A 20,044-nucleotide genomic window follows, 5' to 3' on the forward strand; every position below is an offset into this window, starting at 1 on the left:
AAGACTCTGTCTCAAAAAAAAAAAAAAGTGTAAATCAAAGTTTTAAAAATCGGAACAGAAAATGGGATTCTTTGGAGGTCAAATATGACCTTAGGGTAAATACTTCTGAGAATAAATTTTTCCTTTTGGGGACCAATCTGAAAATGAACATACTCCTCTACTAGGCTACAATAACGTCCTAAGACTGCAAGTGCAGAGATGCTCATTAGAAGGCACAAAGCAGCCTTCCTGAAAATGGACTGTAGCAATGTTTCTCAAAGGGTGTTCTGCAGATCCTGGGAGAAGGAGGGGTCCACAAAGACAAAAGTATTTTAATCATAATTTGAAGAGTTTTTCACTGTGTCGATTTTTTTTTCTTTTAAGACAGTCTCACTCTGTTGCCCAGACTGCAATACAGTGGCAAGATCTTGGCTCACTGCAACCTCTGCCTCCTGGGTTCAAGCGATTCTCTTGCCTCAGCCTCCCGCGAGTAGCTGGGACCACAGGTATATGCCACCACGCCCAGCTAATTTTTGTATTTTTAGTAGAGACAGGGTTTTTGTATTTTTAGTAGAGACAGGGTTTCACCATGTTGGCCAGGCTAGTCTCAAACTCCCGACGTCAGGTGATCCACCCACCCTGGCCTCTCAAAGTGCTGGGATTACAGGCATGAGCCACCCCATCTGGCCCTGTGTTGACATTTGTACTTATGACACAAAGCAATGATGGGTAAAACTGCTTGCAGTCTGAATCAAGGCAGTGTTACCACAATGTACTGGAAACCTTCCCTCCTTCCTTCCTCCCTCCCTTCTTCCATCCCTCCCTTCTTTCCTCCTTCCTTTCTCTCTCCCCTCTCTCCCTTCTTTCCTTCCTTCTTTCTCTCTCCTCTCTCCCCCCACCCCACCCCCTCCTCTCTCTCTCTCTAGACAAGGTCTTTTTGCCCAGGCTGGAGTGCAGTGGCACAATCATGGCTCACTGTAGCCTCAACCTCCTGGGCTCAAGTGATCCTGAGTGGCCGGGACTACAGGCACAAGCCACTATACCTGGCTAATTTTTTACTTTTTACAGAGATGTGGTCTCACTAAGTTGCCCAGGCTGGTCTTGACCTCCTGGGCTCAAGTGATCCTCACACCTCAGTCTCCTTAGTAGCTAGAACCACAGGTGCATGCTACCATGCCTATTATTTATTTATTTTATTTATTTATTTAGTAGAGATGGAGTCTCACTATGTTGACGAAGCTGGTCTTGAATTTCTGGGCTGAAGAGATCCTCTTGTCTTGGCCTCCCAAAGTGTTGGGACTATAGGGGTGAGCCACTGAACCCAACCATTAGGACATTCTTAAATAAAAATAATTGTTTATTTTAAATGTGAGTACATGGCAGTAAAGAATATAATAGACAAATTATGGTTATTCAGTGCTGGGAATTTGGCAGAAATTTTCTCAAATACGAAATAAGTGAGTCTGTCACTTCAAGGAAACAGCTGACAGTATTTGTTGCCAATGTTAAAATTCAAGCTGTCAAGTGAAAACAAGTTGAAAACTTGTTTCCACTACCTTGAGTTTGATAGTTTCCTAATACTTGAACTCCTTTTTAAAATGAAATAGGTGGTGATATTAACAGATGTGATTTTTTAAATACTGTATAATGGCATCTGAAAGGTCAACGTTTAGATTTGCATAACTCACTGAACCAACATTTTCTAACCAACCAATGGCTGATGTTATAAAATCATATATGGGTAAAGCAGCCAATGAAAGGGCAAGATAGACCAATGGATTTTAATGTAACACAGTATAAAAGTTCACCTGTAAGGCTTCAGATGACACACTGTGACTAAGAAACTGCCACTTGTGGCCTGGCTTGGTTCTTCACACCTGTAATCCCAGCACTTTGGGAGGCCGAGGCAGGCGGATCGCCTGAGGTTGGCAGTTTGAGACCAGCCTGACTAACATAGAGAAACCCCATCTCTACTGAAAGTACAAAATTAGCTGAGCTTGGTGGCACATGCCTGTAATCCCAGCTACTTGGGAGGCTGAGGCAGGAGAATCGCTTGAACCTGGGAGGCGGAGGTTGCGGTGAGCAGAGATCAGGCCATTGCACCCCAGCCTGGGCAACGACAGCAAAACTCCATCTCCAAAAAAAAAAAAAAAAAAAACCTGCCACTTGCAGGCCAGGCATGGTGGCTTACGTCTGTAATCCCAGCACTTTGGGAAGTGGAGACAGGCTGATCACCTGAGGTCAGGAGTTTGAGACCAGCCTGGCCAACATGGGGAAACCCCATCTCTACTAAAAATAAAAAAAATTAGCTGGGCATGGTGGTTCACACCTGTAATCCCAGCTACTCGGGAGGTTGAGGCAGGAGAATCACTTGAACCCAGCAGGCAGAGGTTGCAGTGAGCTGAGATCATGCCACTGCACTCCAGCCTGGGCGACAGTGAGACTTTTTCTCAAACAAAAAAAAAAAACAAAAAAAAAAAAGAAACTGCCATTTGCTAAATTTTGTATAGTATGAAAGGAGCGTGTCTACAGTTATCTGAAAAGGCAATTAAAATATTTCTCTCTGCTCCAATTATATATTTGCATGAGGCCAAATTTTCTTCATACACACCAGCCAAAACAGCATAACAAAACAGTTTGAATCCTGAAGCAGAAATGAGAGAAGTTTTTTCTATTTCTATTGAATAAACTTGAGAAAACATAAAATAATGCTACTCTTCCTATTCATTTTTTTGAGGCAAATGTAACTGTTCTCCATTAAAAATATTATTTATGTTCAGAAGTAACGGGTTTATTGTTGTTGGAGTTTTTTTGAGACAGGGTCTAGCTATGTTGTCCAGGCTGGTCTTGAACTCCTGAGCTCAAGCAATCCACCCACCCAGGCTCCCAAAGTGCTGGGATCACAGGTGTGAGGCACTGCACGTGGCCAATTATTATTATTATTATTATGAGCTACTGCACCTGGCCAATTATATTATTATTGTTATTATTATTGGGTTTTTTTCAGACAGAGTCTTGCTCTGTTGCCCAGGCTGGAGTGCAGTGGCAAGATCTCGGCTTCAAATGATTCTCCTGCCTCAGCCTTCCAAGTAGCTGGGATTACAGACACGCGTCACCACGTCCAGCTAATTATTAGTAGAGACAGGGTTTCACCATGTTGGCCAGGCTGGTCTTGAACTCCTGACCTCAAGTGATCCGCCCGCCTCGGCCTCCCAGAGTGCTAGGATTACAGGCACGAATCCGTGCCTGGCCCAATTTTTATTATTTTTAAAGGAACTAATTAATGGACATTTTAAGATTTTCTCAGTTTAAATCTTTGATATGGTAAATATCATAAACATACATAAACAAAGCTCTTTGAGGTAGGAGTATACAGGGGTCCCAAGGCTTAAAAGGTTTGAGAACTGATGTACTAGAGCAACATTACATTGACCTTTCCAGAGGGCAAAATGGTAATGCACATTTTATAGTGCCTCTAAAGTACAAAGGGCAAAGATATATTTTAAGCATATGACAGAATGTTCAATTAAAAACATTTTTTTCCACACTACATTCAGTGAATATAAAAATGTGGATTCCCCAGGAACAAATTCCCGAGAAGTGAGGGACAGTGCTGTAATTAGAAAAATGATCTGGACTCTAGCCCAGACCCTACCAGTCTCTCTAGACTTTAGTCTTCCCATCTGCAAAGTGAGATATCAGAATAGCCTATTTTCCATTTGCTTCCAATTGTCAATACCATGACTCTAACCAGGGATCCCTAAACGGGGGCCCACAAGCTGTCTCTGGCATTCAGAGTGACTGGCCATCTCTGTTTTTGAGAAGTACCCCATGAGGACAATCAGCTGGTGCTTGGTGAGCAGCTTTCCTTTCAGGTGAGGAATTGATTTTCAGTTACAGCCTCAATCCGGCTCACTAAACTCTCCTCTGCAGACATCTGCATTTACAACCTCTGGGATAAAGGGACCCTCAAAACCGGTCCAAATCTCAAGCTCCGTAATTCAGCTCCAGAGACAGGGTGTCTGGGTTTCTCACTCACTCTGCTACATGCTGGTTGTTTGACTTTGGGCAAGTTCCTTAACACCTCTGAGCCTCAGTTTCATCATCTGTAAAATGGAACAACGCTGAACTCAAAAGGCTGGTATGAAGCTTAGTGAGGTGTTGCCCAAGAGTACTTACAGAGTTCGTGGTACTGGAAAGCACTTTGTTAAAGGGAGCTATTATTATTAACGCCAAGGCACAGAAAGGGAGTATTTCCTAAACTCCCTTCACCCGCCGCACCAATTCCCTTTCCCAGCACCTGACGATTGCACTCCCACGATCAAGCTTATCTTCATATCAACACCCAAATCCCACAGTTCCACATCCCAACATTCACAAGACCCTCCTCAGACCTCTACTTTTCCTTCCCCACCCTACGTCCCTTCACTGAGCTCCCAGCCAGTACCGGTTTCCTTCACGACCACAGCCGGGCAGAATGGTCACAGCACTGACCACTCCCCGAGGCTCTCCTCCGCGTTCCGGACCACTAAGCCTCCCTATTCCTCATTTCAGAGACCCCCTTGGGTCAGGAAGTGGTGGTCCAGGGGTTTATGGCCTAGGATTCTGCCCAAAGCGCGCTCGGGAGGGATAGGAGAATAACAGCCCGACCTCCCGGAGGGGCCCACAGACACTCACCGTCCATCCCTAGAGGCGGCGGTTCCGGGTGCTCGAACCGGAAGCGGCCTCTACACTGTTTGCAGTTCCCCTGGTTACTGCGGGGCCTCGGACCAATGACGGTGGAGCTCCACTTACTGAGCCCGCCCCCGGAGAGTGACGTCAGGCGGCGCGCTGGAACTCCTCCTCCGAACCCTGGGTCTGACCCACCTTCCTGGGCCCCGGATCGCTGTGCGCAGGCGCGCTGGACCAAGGCCCTTGGGGGTGCGTTGCGCATGCGCCCCGGGCGCCGCCGACCAAAGTAGCAATGGACGCGTTGGAGTCGTTGTTGGACGAAGTGGCTCTGGAGGGGCTCGATGGCCTGTGTCTGCCAGCGCTGTGGAGCCGGCTGGAGACGCGAGTGCCGCCCTTCCCACTGCCTTTGGAACCCTGCACGCAGGAGTTTCTCTGGCGGGCCCTAGCCACGCACCCGGGCATCAGCTTCTATGAGGAGCCTCGGGAGCGACCCGACCTACAGCTTCAGGACCGGTCAGCGGGCGGCCTGGCCTGGCGGGCGGGCGCGCGGGCGCAGGGCCCGGGGGCTGATGGAGCTGGGGGCAGGGCGGGGGAATGGAGTGGGGCCATGCAAGTACCGGAGGCCTGTTGATTGAGTTGGAGCGAGGCGGTAAGGCTAATCTGGGGTCCCTCAGGCCTGGCAGGGCCCTGGAGTCTGATGGAGTTGGCGGGGGGAGGGGGAGAATCTAGTGATGTCCCGTTTTGTCCCTGTTTGTGTTTTGGGGTAATGGCGAACAGGATTGGGGATATTCTTCAGGCTTAAAATAATGTTTCCTTTACCTTGGAGGATAGGATTGGAGCAGGAAGACACTTTAGAGCCAGACTGGAGACTCTTGAGAGCAACAGACCCTCAAGGAATATTCATTTGGTGCAGATAGCCTAGGGCAACTCGAGATCTGCGTATCAGGACAATTAGCGATAATGCTAAAAGCTGACTTTTATCAGGGACTTTATGGGTGAGGTGCTGTTCTTTTTTTTCTTTTTTGAGATAGAGTCTCTCTCTGTGGCCCAGGCTGGAGTGCAGTGGCGCGATCTCGGCTCACTGCAACCTCCGTCCGCCTCCCAGGTTCAAGCGATTCTCGTGCCTCAGCCTCCTGAGTAACTGGAATTACAGGCATGTTCCACCACGCCCGGCTAATTTTTGCATTTTTAGTAGATATGGGGTGTCATCATGTTGGCCAGGCTGGTCGCGAACTCCTGACCTCAGACAATCTTCACATCTCGGCCTCCCCGATTACAGGCGTGAGCCAAGGCGCCCGGCCACATTGCTGTTCTAAGAACCTGTTCTAGAAGCTTAGGAGCTTAAACTTACTTGATCCTCACTTGATTAAACTCCTCTAAACAGGAGATTAAATTCACTTGATCCTCACCTATGAGGTAGATGCTGTTATCTTCCTCATTTTACAGAGGAAGAAACTGAGGCACAGAGAGGGATTATGTAACCTAAGGTTCTGGGGGCAATAAGTGACTAAGAATTGATTTGAACCCAGGCCATTTCCAGCATCTGTGCTCTTAAGCCATATTGTGAGGGTCAGGGGAGGTTCCAAGAGGTAATAATGTCCAAGACAGGCCGGGTGCGGCAGCTCATGCCTGTAATCCCAGCACTTTGGGAGGCTGAGGTGGATGGGTCACAAGATCAGCAGTTCAAGACCCGCCTGACCAACATGGTGAAACCCCATCTCTACTAAAAATACAAAAAGTAGCCTGGCGTGGTGGCGCATGTCTGTAATCCCAGCTACTCAGGAGGCTGAGGCAGGAGAATCACTTGTGAACCTGGGAGGCAGAGGTTGCAGTGAGCTGAGATTGAGCCATTGCACTCCAGCCTGGGTGACAGAGTGAGACTCCGTCTCAAAAATAAAATAAAATAATGTTCAAGACAAAACTTAAAGGTTGGATTTAGGCAGCCAGTTGGCAAAGAGGACTGTTGGACAGAGAACAGCAAATGTGAAGTAAGTAGCTGAAGTGTGGAATTGGAGGTAGGGAATGAGGAATAGCTAGGACTGTGCTAAGATCCTTCATACAACATGTTATTTAATTTTTCAGAAACCTTAGGAGATGGGTAATATTCTCCCCATTTTCCTGAGGAGAAAATCGAGGCCCTGAGGGGTCAAGTGGCATGCTAAAGGTCAACTAGCAAGGGAAGAACCCAGACTTTGAGGAAGGTCTGAGTTCAGAATTTACTCTGCCCTTAGCCAAATTGGACTGGAATCAAGTCTTTTAACCTACTTAAAGAGTTTATCAGCCTGTAATCCCAGCACTTTGAGAGGCAGAGGTGGGCGGATCACTTGAGGTCAGGAGTTCAAGACCAGTCCGGCCAACATGGTGAAACCCCATGTCTACTAAAAATACAAAAATTAGCCGGACGTGGTGGTGGACGCCTGAAATCCCAGCTAGGCGGAGGCTGCAGTGAGCTGAGATTGTGCCACTGCACTCCAGCCTGGGTGACAGAGGGAGAATCCATCTCAAAAAAAAAAGCTTATCCTTTATCAAAAGGACAGTGAGAAGTCACTGAAGAGAGGGTCAGACTACTGGCAAAGAGTAAAGTTGAGAGATTTTTAGTAATCTAGTCGTGGTCTGGCTTACCATGGTGGGTGTGGGGATGAAGAGCACAGGCAGTCAAGACATAGTAGGCTGCTGTTTGGGCACCTGAGCAAACCCTGATTCTCATCTCTGAGGCTGGGAACACGGAAGAACAGCGTGGGGGTTGAGTCTGGGGGAGGTGGGGACTTTGCTGAAGAGATATGTGACACATTCAACTTCAGGTTCTTTTGAGTTGTCCAAGTGAAGAGTCTTAATTAGTAAACATCTGGCTTCGTGGGAGTGAAAGCAGGCCAGAGGGTGGGACTGAGCTAGACATCTGTGAGTCATTCCTAGCAGCTGGTAATTAAAGCGGCTGGCTAAGATCAGCCCTAAGAGAGAGTGTAGTGTGGTTGGAGGTCTTGAGACATAGCCCTGCAGTGCACATACATTTCAAGGCTGGATGGAGGGTAAGGGACTTTCAAAAGAAGACTGAGGCAGTGTGGCTGGAGAGGTAGAGGACAGTCAGGTCAGAGTGGTGTTCTGGAAGTTTGGGTGGAGACAGGATGATTTAAGAATGGAGGGTTGGGCTGGGTGCGGTGCCTCACGCCTGTAATCCCAACACTTTGGGAGGCCGAGGCGGGTGGATCATTTGGCCAACATCGTGAAACCCTCTCTCTACTAAAAATACAAAAATTAGCTGGGTGTGGTGGCAGGTGCCTGTGATCCCAGCTACTAGGGAGGCTGAGGCAGGAGAATCACTTGAACCCAGGAGGCGGAGGTTGCAGTGAGCCGAGATTGCGCCACTGCACTCCAGCCTGGGTGACGAGATCAAAACTCAAGTCCCTTAAAAAAAAAAGGAATGGAGGGTTAAATAGTACAGATAACACAGAGAGGGCAAGGAAGGAAAGGGCTGAAACATGTACATGGGATTTAGCCGCAATTAGACTAGTGTAGGATGTGAGTGAGATTTCAAAATAAAACTTGATAAGCAGCCAGGCAAGGTGGCTCACACCTGTAATCCTAGCACTTTGCAAGGCTGAGCTGGGCAGATTACTCAAGCCTAGTAGTTCAAGACCAATCTGGGCAACATAGTGAGGAAAAAAAATTATATATATACATATATATATGTATTTTTTTTTTTTTTTTTCAAAAAAAAAGAAAACTTGACAAGCTTGGCTAATTGCATGAAAGAGGCACAAATGAAAAATGTCTCCATGGTGTTGTAAGAGGCACGTGGAAGAAAGCGGTAGTAAGAAGGGAAAGAAGGGACTTAATTGGAGCTGAGGAGAGGCAATCATATTTGGAATGGGAGGCATTTAATAGACAATTGAAGACACTGGATCTGTATTCGGAGAAAAAGGACTGAGAATTCAAAGGTGAGACTTGTTAACATGCAGGCGGTAATGCAAACCATGAAAATGGATTAGGATATTAGAGAGATAACTAAGGAGAGATGGAAAGATGAGATCTTAAAGGGAGGAAAGCTTTGGCCACTTGTGGTGGCTCCCACCTGTAATCTCAGCACTTTGGGAAGTTGAGGCAGGCAGATCACCAAGGTCAGGAGTTCGAGACCAGCCTGACCAACATGGTGAAACCTCATCTCTACTAAAAATACAAAATTAGCTGGGTATGATGGCACACGCCTGTAATCCCAGCTCCTTGGGAGGCTGAGGCAAGAGAATTGCTTGAACCCGGGAAGTGAAGGTTGCAGTGAGCCAAGATCATGCCATTGGACTCTAGCCTGGGCAACAAGAGCAAAACTCCATCTCAAAAAAGAGGAGGAAAGCCTTGAATCATTTCGTCCAACTTGGTGGTTTGGAGACTGAGTACCAGATTTGGAGGGAAACAAAAGCCCATGACTTGGCCAATAAAGAGGTTTAGGTCCCAGCACCCAGCTTCTGGAATAGTCTGGGGAGTCCTGGAAAGGTCTGCGTTCTGTGGGATAGAAAGGCAGGAACCTGCTTGTCAAGATTATCTGCATTTATAAGGCAGGAAAACTGAGTGATCTCACTTCTCTCTGATCTCTGCTGGAGGTTGTCAAAAGAACACAGCCAAGCATGCATTGTATCTGAAGCTGAGCTGGGCTTTGATATTTGTGTTTTTCTCCTTAGGTATGAAGAAATTGATTTGGAAACTGGAATTTTGGAGTCTAGGAGGGACCCGGTGGTTTTGGAGGACGTCTACCCCATTCATATGATCTTAGAGAATAAGGATGGCATCCAGGGCTCATGCCGCTACTTTAAGGAGAGGAAAAACATTACCAATGACATCAGAACCAAGTCCTTGCAGCCTCGCTGTACGATGGTGGAAGCCTTTGACAGGTAACTATTTTGCACCATCAGAAATTCCTGGGAATCTGGCCGGGTACAGTGGCTCATGCCTGTAATCCCAGCACTTTAAGAGGCCGAGGCAGGTGGATCACTTAAGGCCAGGAGTTCAAGACCAGCTCGGCCAACATGGCAAAACGCTGTTTCTACTAAAAATACAAAAATTAGCCGGGTGTGGTGGCACACACCCATAATCCCAGCTACTGTAGTGGCTGAGGCATGAGAATCACTTGAACTCAGGAAGCGGAGGCAGGCTGCAATGAGCCGAGGTCATGCCACTGCACTTCAGCCTAGGCAACAGAGTCAGACCCTGTCTACTAAAAAAAAAGGAAAAAAAGAAATTCCTGGGAATCTGAGTGCTTTGAATGTGTAGTCAGAGCACTTGGATCTGGCCTACAACCTTGGAGTCTGTCAGAGTTAACTAGCCCTGCACTAAGCCAGTTCTTGGCCTTCATTTGCCTTCTTCACTGGGGTCAGGGGTCCTGCCTTTCTCTTTCCTTTGTGCTCACAGTCCTCGAACACTTGAATGGTGCCCTTTCTCTCTTCCTAGCTGGGTCCTGTGCTGCCAAGCCGTTCTCTTGTGAATCCTCAGTCAGTATCCCAATTCCCCAGAGTGTCTAATCCAAATGATCATTTTTTTTCAAGCACCTAACTCCATTCCTGCCTGCCTTCCTACTTTTCAGGGCAATGTGAACTCTGCTAACTTCCACCTTCTTTCTTGACTTGCAGACTTTTCCACATTTCTTCCCTGTCTACTCTCATCTCGGAGGAGGTGAGAAATGGTGGCCCTGTCTAAGGCTGTGATCTGGATGCATCCCTTCCTCCTCCTCCCCTCCCCCAGCGCAGCTCCCTCTACCCCTGCTCTTTTCCACCTCTCAATTAGCTCATCTTTCTCCTTGATTTTCTTTTTCTTTTTTTTTTTTGAGACAGAGTCTCACTCTGTTGCCCACGCTGGAGTGCAGTGGTGTGATCACAGCTTATTGCAGTCTTGACCTCCTGGGCTCAGGTGATCTTCCCACCTCCCACCTGTGTAGCTGGGACCACAGGCGCATACCACCACACCCGGCTAAGTTTTACTTTTTGTGGAGATAGGGTCTTGCCATGTTGCTCAGGCTGGTCTCAAACTTCTGGTCTCAAGCAATCCTCCCACCCCAGCCTCCTAAATTGCTGGGATTACGAGTGTGAGCCACTGCCCCCTGTCTGTCCTTGATTTCTACTGAAGCTTTCCCCTCAGCACATGAACACAGTTCACCCATCTCACAGCAGAACCTTCTCTTGACCTCAAACCACTTGTAACTGGCTGTCTCTTTGACTCTGCAGCCATGCTTCTTAGATGAATCAGCCCCATTAACTTTCTCCCTCTTCACCTCCCCTTCACTTCTTTGCCCACTGCAATCCTGGTTCCTGACTTTATCACTTCCCAATTTTATCCTCTAAGATCCCATGGGGCCATGAACACTGTTAGGCCCCTAATCTCCTTGACCCTGCTACACTATTAAGGACTCAAAGCTTTTGTGCCAGTGGCTTCCTGCCTTATTTTGTTTTTCTACTTTCCTTGCTGTTCCTCACCAGCTTATTTGTGAATTCACCTACTTCCTTCCACCATTTAAATGTTGGCTGGTGGGCTGAGCAGTAATCCAAGCACTTTGGGAGGCCAAGGCAGGAGGATTGCTTGAGGCCAGGAGTTAAAGACTAGCCTGGGCAATATAGCAAGACCCCATCACTACAAAAAATTAAAAAACAAAAAACTAGCTGGGCATGGTGGCACACTCTGTAGTCCCAGCTACTTGGGAGACTGAGATGGGGGGATTGCTTGAGCCCAGGAGTTCGAGGCTTCAGTGAGTTATGATTGCACCACCACATTCCAGTCTGTACAATACAGCGTGACCTGATTTCTTTTTATTTATTTATTTATTTTTGAGACAGAGTCTTGCTTTGTCACCTAGGCTGGAGTGCAGTGGCATGATCTCCGCTTACTGCAACCTCAGCCTCTCGGGTTCAAGCGATTCTCCTGCCTCAGCCTCCTGAGTAGCTGGGATTACAGGTGCATGCTACCACGCCCAGCTTATTTTTGTATTTTTAGTAGAGACATGGTTTCACCATCTTGGCTAGGCTGGTCTCGAACACCTGACCTCAGGTGATCCACCCACCTTGGCCTCCCATAGTGTCGAGATTACAGGCGTGAGCCACCACACCTGGTCGACACTATCTCTTAAAAAAAAAAAAAAAAAAAAAAAGACACATTAACTGCTTCTAAAGACTCTGTCTAGTCCCAGACCTCTCTCCCAAGCAGAATATGTGTTATTCCAATAATCTGCCATGCATACCAGTGTGATCATCACTCTCCTTCACCCCAAACCTGCCTTCTCTTCCTATCTTAGTGTGTTGTGTGTTGCTAGAACAGAATACCTGAGGTTGGGTAATTTACAAAGAAAAGAGGCTTATTTAATTCATAGTGCTGCAGGCTGGGATGCTCAAGGGCATGGCACTGGCTTCTGGCAAGACTTTCGTGCTGCCTCATAACATGGTGGAGGGTCCAAGGGACAGTGAACATGTGCAGAGGGGCAAAACCTGGAGGACATCCTTGCTTTACATCAACTCACTCTCTCTGGAGCCAATCCATTCCCAGGAGAAGGAGACTCATTCTCTTCTCCAGGTGGCATTAATCTATTTATGAGGAATCCATCCCCCACTACCCAAACACCTACTAGGCCTCACCTCCCAATGCTGCTGCACTGGGGATTAAACTTTTTTTTTTTTTTTTCATTTTTGAGGCGGAGTTTTGCTCTTGTCACCCAGGCTGGAGTCCAATGGCACAATGTTGGCTCACTGCAACCTCCGCCTCCCAGGTTAAAGCGATTCTCCTGCCTTAGCCTCCTGAGTAACTGGGTTTACAGGCACCTGCCACCATGCCCGGCTAATTTTTGTATTTTTAGTAGAGATGGGTTTCACCATGTTGGCCAGACTGGTCTTGAACTCCTGACCTCAGGTGATCTGCCTACCTTGGCCTCCCAAACTGCTGGGATTACAGGCATGAGCCACTGTACCCAGCATACTGGTAGTTAAACTTCAACATGAGTTTTGTTGTGGACAAGCCTCTTCCAAACCATAGTACTGCCTTTTCTCGTTCTTTATTCTGGTCAGATGTACTCTCATGCACGTGGCTGTACAAGCCATAAACGTGGGACTCTCCTAGGCCCCAATGTGATGGGATGTACCCTGACCACACTAGGCAGAGGTTTCAAACTGACCAAATCTGCCCACAGCTGAGCTTTGTGTGCCCAGCATGGTATTCTGTTTGGTTTTTAATTTTATTTCATTGCTAACATTTAAAAACCTGGATTTCTAGCTTTTCCTGAAAAATCACAAGATCTAGCTGCACTGAGACCAATTTTTTACAGGATGATATAGGCCAGAGTTCCCCTCAGCTGGCCATGTACCACCCAGTTCCACACACCGTGAGGTTGTGTTCGTGTGTGCTCCCTGCCCTCCTGATCGGGTCCCAACAGGCTCTATGTGATTGTGCCTCTGCTCACCCAGTGCTCCGACCTCAGTTTCTTCACTCTGCACTGCACTTCAGCCTCAACATGCTGGGCTCCTTTCTGTCTCAAGGAAATCCTTGTGCTGTTCCTTCTGCCAAGAATATTCTGCCCACAAATCTTCACATCGCCACATCATTCAGGCTTCAACCTGACTCCTCTGGAAGTGTCCCCCATTGCCCAGACACCATCATAGTATTCTTTATGGCACCAAAAATGGTTTTAAGTGTTTGTTTATGTCACCGTTTCCTCACTAGATTATACATTGTTCAAAGGCAGGGACTCTATCCTTCTTGTTCACTGCTATATCTCTCAGTTCTATAATATGCCTGGCACAAAGCTGGCTTCTAGAAATACATGTTTGAAGTTGTAACCCCTGACCCATGTTACAGAATCTGAACTCCCCAGCACGGCATCAGAGAGCCATTGGGGATGTAGACGCTGCTGGCCTCTCGAGCTTTCCTTCCTTCTGCTTTCTAGCTGGCTACCACACTCCAGACTTTGTAGCCGTGCTGCACCTCTTACCTCCAGGAGCAGGCATGCTTCTTCATGCCTCTGTAACCGTGCAGCTTCTGCGTCCTTCCCCTTCACTCTCTCATCCACCCAGCTCACTGCTAATACAAGAGTCACCTCCTTGCCTCCTGGTATAGTGGCTCACACCTGTAATCCCAGCACTTTGGGAGGCCAAGGGGGGGTGGGTCACTTAAGGCCAGGAGTTCAAGACCAGCCTGGCCAAGATGGCAAAACCCCATCTCTACTAAAAATACAAAAATTAGCCTGGCACGGTGGCAAGTGTCTGTAATCCCAGCTACTCGGGAGACTGAGGCAGGAGAATCACTTGAGCTCTGGAGGCAGAGGTTGCAGTGAGCTGAGATCGCGTCACTGTACTCCAGCCTGGGCAACAGGAAACTTTGTCTCAAAAAAAAAGAAAAGAGTCACTCCTTGTGGGGTTTTCCCTAATCCCTGTGCACACACTCTTGTTTATACACACATATTTGAATTAGGGCTCCTCATCTATGCCATTTTACAGCCTCAACAACTAGAGCCTCTTTCTGTGAGAGAAGTTATGACCTCATACTAGAATTATTCATTTTAAATTTTTTTCTCCTTCAGTAGCCTGTGAGCTCCTTGAAGGTAGAAACTGTTTTTATTTGTCTTGGTATCCTGGTGTACTTTGCATGGTCCTTCATTGGCATTTGATAACCTATAAGATGACCATAGTCAGCAAATTAAAACTAGCAAGAGTCATCGAATCAGCTAATTCGCAATAATTAACAGAAACATTGGGATCATGACAGTGAAGGATAGTAAACTAGTCAGAGTAATGATGTTTTAAAAGCAGCAAACCAGTGCCCTGTTTTCAAACTTTTTTTCCCCCAGCTGACCTCTTATAATTTAATTTAATGAGCCTATTTTGGGAACAAAAGAGCATAGGTCCTAAGTTTGTGAAATTCGGATATATAAAGTGGACTTTCTGTCTGTGTATTCACAACGTAACATTCTTTTTGAAGATGCACTATATGGGCTTCTGTGACTTAGGCAAAATACTAATTTCAGGTGTCAAACAATGTGAAGAAAGATGCAGTTAAGTTAAAACAGCCTCATTTTTTCTTCATGCCTACTTAGTGGTAAAAATAAAGTCATCTGGTGTGGGGAAGAAGGAAGGAAAACTGTCAGACTGAGTTGAGTGGTGTGGCTGCAGAAGGACCTCGTGACCAGGCATCTGCAAATACTAGGGCTGAGAAGAGTGGATGTTGGCTCCCAATGAACAGAATTGGTAGCCTGTGAGCTTTTATATGTGGACCCTTGGTGACTTCTTCATCTGGGAAAGGGAGGTCCTCTACCTTAGGCCATTTCCTGCTGATATAACAGAATACCACAAACTGGGTAATTTATAAAGAACAGAAGTCTGTTTGGTTCATGGTTCAAGGGGCTGGGAAGTCCAAGAGCATGGCACCAGCATCTGGCAAGGATGTCCCACTCCCGAGATAACTAACCCACTCCCACGATAAAAACATTAATGTATTCAAGAGGGCAGAACAGAACTCTCATGGCCTAATCACCTCTTAAAGATTCTTCCTCTTAATACTGTTACAATGGAAATTAGGTTTCTAACACGTGAACTTTCAGGGGACACATTCAAACTTCAGTCTTCTCCAGTTGAGTAACTTGATGCCAAGGAGCGAGTGAGGGATGGGTTCCCCGGCGCACATCCTTGTGGGATCTCCCAGCTGCAGGGCCAGGGCTTGGATTCTGAGAGTGGGTGAATGGAGCAGGTCAATTTGCTCAAGATGTCAGTTAGATTGAGCAGGCCAGGCACTGTGGTGGAGTCTCCATCATCAGAGATGGGGAATGCGCAGTAAAGACTGTTAGGCGTCAGCACAGAAATGAGTCTTCTCACTTGGGCTGTCCTCACATGCCTTTTGCTAGGAAGTGGTTTTGGCCTCTTTTGGTGCATTCTTTCTCACTTTTCAATTTAGAAGAAGGAACTAATGATTTGTGCAAGGTCTGGCCTTCAGCAGTGAAGCCAAAATGAGACTGCAGGTCCACTGATTGCACCGTTCAGTGCTTTTGACTCTGAAGATTGTTTTATCAGTCCAGCTCACTGGGCTAGATCATTTACTTAACAAATATACACAGAGCCCCTGTTAACACCCAAATTCATTATTCTAGGCACTAAGGATGTCCTGGTGAACAGGTTGACAATGTGCCTGCTCTTACATTTGAATGAGGAAAACTGACAAGAAAGTTGGCAAAAGAAAAAAAAAAAGTATGTGTGTGCGTGTGTGTATATATAGTCATTTCTAAGAGTGCTAAGTGCTATGAAGAATATGGAAATGGTGGGGGTGGGGCTGGAACTCTAGTTGGCATTTTCTGGAAGGCCTGAGGAGTTGACAACTGAGCTGTGACCTGAATGATGAGAAGAAATCAGTCACCTAAAGACCTGGAGGAAAAGCAGCCAGGCCGAGGAAACAGCAAGGGCAGCACCCCTGAGGCTTGTCTTAGGAACAGGAAGACTCCTGTGGGTGAGGGGCAGAGCTGTGGAGGATGAGATAAGCAAGGCAGGGAGGGCTGGGCCCTGGAGAGCTTTCCAGGAGGAGCGGGATGAGGAGTTGGATTTCATTGCTTTCAGCAAGGAAATAAGATTGGCTCTGTTCCTTCAGCACACTACACTACTTTTATTATTATTATTATTATTATTATTATTATTATTATTATTATTGTCTTTTTTAGCACACTACACTTCTAAGACTGAAAACTTGCTTAACTTAATTTTGGGGTCTTGTGAACTCCTAGAAGAAGCAGAAAATGAGGATTCTGCACATTTCTTTTTCTTCTCTCAGTTTTCCTAAAATCAGTTAAACTTACTTCTTCATGCGATTGTTTCCGATTTGCAGGTGGGGGAAGAAACTGATCATCGTTGCCTCCCAGGCCATGCGGTACAGGGCCTTGATAGGCCAGGAGGGGGATCCGGACCTGAAGCTGCCTGACTTCTCCTACTGCATCCTGGAACGGCTAGGCCGGTCCAGGTGGCAAGGGGAGCTCCAGCGAGACCTTCACACCACTGCTTTCAAGTAAGTGAGAGGATTTGCTTCTCTGCTTTAAATTATACGTCATTGCACCCTGAACCCCAAATGCAGGGGCCTGCTGCGGTGTCTTCCCTGAGGCATGGCTTTTTGTTTCAAGGCCGTGGTCTCACAGTGACTGTTTTCTTAGGTTGGCTGGACAGGAGGTTTGTGTCTCTGGTGTTTATGTCCAAGTGAGAGACTCTATACATTGATAAAGCTACCAGCAAAGCAAATGACATGGCTCCTCTTCTCCTCCAGGGTTGATGCTGGGAAACTGCACTATCACAGAAAAATTTTGAACAAAAACGGGCTAATTACAATGCAGTCCCATGTGATCCGATTACCCACTGGAGCCCAGCAACACTCAATCCTCCTCCTACTGAACCGGTTTCATGTGGACAGGTATGGTTTGTAGTGATCAAAACATTAGGTTTTTTAGTTGCAGCCATGTGTAGTATGCTTTAAAAATTGTAGGGGCAGCTGGGTACAGTGACTCATACCTGTAATCATAGCCCTTTGGGAGGCTGAGGTGGGAGAACTGCTTGAGGCCGAGAGTTCCAGACCAGCCTGGGCAATATACCAAGATGGCGTCTTTATAAAAATAAAAAATTAGCTGGGCGTGGTGGTGCACACCTGTAGTCCCAACTACTCAGGAGGCTGAGGTAGGAGGATCGCTTGAGCCCAGGAATTTGAGGCTGCAGTGAGCCATGATTGCACTGCTATACTCCAGCCTGGGTGACAGAGTGAGACCCTGTCTCTTAAAAAAATAATAATAGAAGCCAAATTAGAATATGACTATAGCTTTTTAAAAAATGATATTTGTTATCTGTTTTTTTGTGAAAATAAGTCCTGCTTGTTTAGAAAACCAGGAAACTATACAGAAAAGAAGGAAAAATAAATCTATAACTTCACAGCTAACAATAGGAACCATTAACATTTTGGTGACATTTTGGGGAGATGTAAAAATAAAAGTAAGTCAGATTTGTTGTGGTGGCAGAATTGTAGTTGAATTATGTCAGTTTCACATTGGATGTTTTGCAGCACTCAACCATAATAACCTATATGGACGAGATGGCAAGGTTCTGCTAAGCGGTAGCAATGTGTGATATTGCTATTTTAGCGGAATATTGTTGTCCAGATGACATAGCAAACTGGTAAAATGTGCACATTCCCTTCTGAGGACCAGGGAGACTAGGGGAGTGAGTAGGTTATCTCTGACTTCTTCATCCTTGCCATTGGGGTGACTAATTACCTGGCATCGGAATGAGGGACAGAAAAGTTTCACCACTCTGCAGAGGTCTCAGCCATCACTGCACAACCTCATGCCCTTTTTTGTGGGAGGGGCAGAAGCCAGAATGGGAAAAGGTCAAGCTGGTGCAGGGCCTGGGAAGAGCAGCCGTTAGCTGAGGAAGCCCTGAGCCCCTCAGTACCTGGCCAGCAGCTCTCTGGGGTGGAGGTAGGCAGCAATGAGGGATAGTGGGGAGGGGAGGTGCATCCTCCCAAGAGTGGGGGGAATGATTACATATAAATGTTAAAGTTTACAGTGCACATGGGTTGGGCCAAAGAAAGTGCTCGACACATGTGCATAGACTGTTGACTGCGGATCTCCAGGGGTGAAAATCATCGTTGCTGCACCTCTGTCAAATGTCCGCCTCCCAGATTTAAGCCATTCTTCTGCCTCAGCCTCCCGAGTAGCTGGGACTACAGGCACCTGCCACCATACCCGGCTAATTTTTGTATTTTTTGTAGAGTTTAATAGGGTTTTGCCATGTTGGCCAGGCTGGTCTCGAACTCCTGACCTCAAGTGATCCACCCGCCTTGGCCTCCCAAAGTGCTGGGATTACAGGCGTCAGCCACCGTGCCCAGCTACACATAACTTTTGACTCCCCAAAAACTTAACTACTAATAGCCTACTGTTGATCAGAAGCCTTACCAATAATATAAAGTTAGTTAACACATATTTTGTTCCATGTGTTATAGCCTGTTCTTGTATTATTGCAATAAAGTAAACTAGAGAAAAGAAAATGTTATTAAGAAAATACATTTACAATACTGTACTGTACTTATTGATACCATAAGTTTACATTGTTAACAAGATAAATTGTCTGAAATGGTGGGCAGCCACAGCTGCAGACCTCACTCTACAGTACATGTCAAGCAGTTTAACTTTTTCTTGAAATGTCATGACTTTTCTCTGCTTCTTGGGAGCATTTCCAGCATCACTAGTGGCACTTTGTGTGGGTCCCATGGTGCCAGTCAAGGTTTATGGTATTGCAGTAAACACGAGGAAAAATACGTGAGAACTGCAAGAGATCATCTTTTTCTTTTTCTTTTTTTTTTTTTTTTGAGACGGAGTCTTGCTCTGTCGCCCAGGCTGGAGTGCAGTGGCACAATCTCCGCTCACTGCAAGCTCCGCCTCCCGGGTTCACGCCATTCTCCTGTCTCAGCCTCTCCGAGTAGCTGGGACTACAGGCGCCTGCCACCACGCCCGGCTAATTTTTTGTATTTTTTTTAGTAGAGATGGGGTTTCATCGTGGTCTCGATCTCCTGACCTCGTGATCCGCCCGCCTCGGCCTCCCAAAGTGCTGGGATGACAAGCGTGAGCCACCGCGCCCGGCCTTCTCTTTTTTTTTTTTTTTTTTTTTGAGACAGAGTTTGTTGCCCAGGCTGGAGTGCGATGGTGCGATCTCCGCTCACCACAACCTCTGCCTCCAGGGATCAAACGATGCGCCACCGCGCCCAGCTAATTTTGTGTTTTGAGTAGAGACAGGGTTTCTCCATGTTGGTCAAGCTGTTCTTGAACTCCCAACCTCAGAAGAGATCACTTTTTACTGCCACAAGTAATTTACTAGAGAGGAACTACTCACACAGAGATGAGATTTTTTTTTTTTTTTTTTTTTTTTGACAGTCTCACTCAGTTGCCTAGGCTGGAGCACAGTGGCACAACCTCGGCTCACTGCAACCTTTGCCTCCCAGGTTCAAGCAATTCTACTGCTTCAGCCTCCCAAGTAGCTGGTACTACAAGCATGTGCCACCACGCCTGGCTAATTTTTTTGTATTTTTAGTAGAGATGGGGTTTCACCATGTTGGTCAGGCTGGTCTCGAACTCCTGACCTCAGGTGATCCGCCCACCTCGGCCTCCCAAAGTGCTGGGATTACAAGCGTGAGCCATCACATCCGGCCCATCATTTGGCATTTTTAAGCCGATACTCACAACACTTAAGCTTGCCACAATAACAACAGGAGGTGGCTACGAAGTTATTAACAGTAGTACACTGTGTATTACAGTTAATTTTATGCAGATTTGATTTCATCCTGCATCTTCATGTTTGTTTACATTTCCTCCACTGCAAATGGCACCATGTATGGTCTGTAAATGGTTGCGTAAGTTCTGATTAAC

The 20,044-nt window shown here is 46.7% G+C and overlaps 2 protein-coding genes across 2 annotated transcripts in view; one reads left to right on the forward strand and one right to left on the reverse strand.

The window, feature by feature from the left end:
- KIAA0556 (KIAA0556 ortholog) overlaps positions 1-4,679 on the reverse strand; it is a 234,233-nt gene extending 229,554 nt beyond the window's left edge. The window contains exon 1 of the mRNA XM_030799359.1: positions 4,657-4,679. Within this exon, the coding sequence (XP_030655219.1) occupies positions 4,657-4,663 (7 nt within the window). The 5' untranslated portion in view covers positions 4,664-4,679. The remainder of the gene's footprint in view (positions 1-4,656) is intronic.
- Positions 4,680-4,916: 237 nt separating this feature from the next.
- The window catches only part of GTF3C1 (general transcription factor IIIC subunit 1), a 90,722-nt gene continuing 75,594 nt past the window's right edge, over positions 4,917-20,044 (forward strand). The window contains exons 1-4 of the mRNA XM_030799353.1: positions 4,917-5,163; positions 9,321-9,530; positions 16,474-16,650; positions 16,903-17,046. Coding sequence (XP_030655213.1) covers positions 4,943-5,163; positions 9,321-9,530; positions 16,474-16,650; positions 16,903-17,046 — 752 coding nt within the window. The 5' untranslated portion in view covers positions 4,917-4,942. The remainder of the gene's footprint in view (positions 5,164-9,320; positions 9,531-16,473; positions 16,651-16,902; positions 17,047-20,044) is intronic.

This window comes from Nomascus leucogenys, chromosome 2 (assembly GCF_006542625.1).
Source record: "Nomascus leucogenys isolate Asia chromosome 2, Asia_NLE_v1, whole genome shotgun sequence".
Taxonomy (NCBI): Eukaryota; Metazoa; Chordata; class Mammalia; order Primates; family Hylobatidae; genus Nomascus; species Nomascus leucogenys.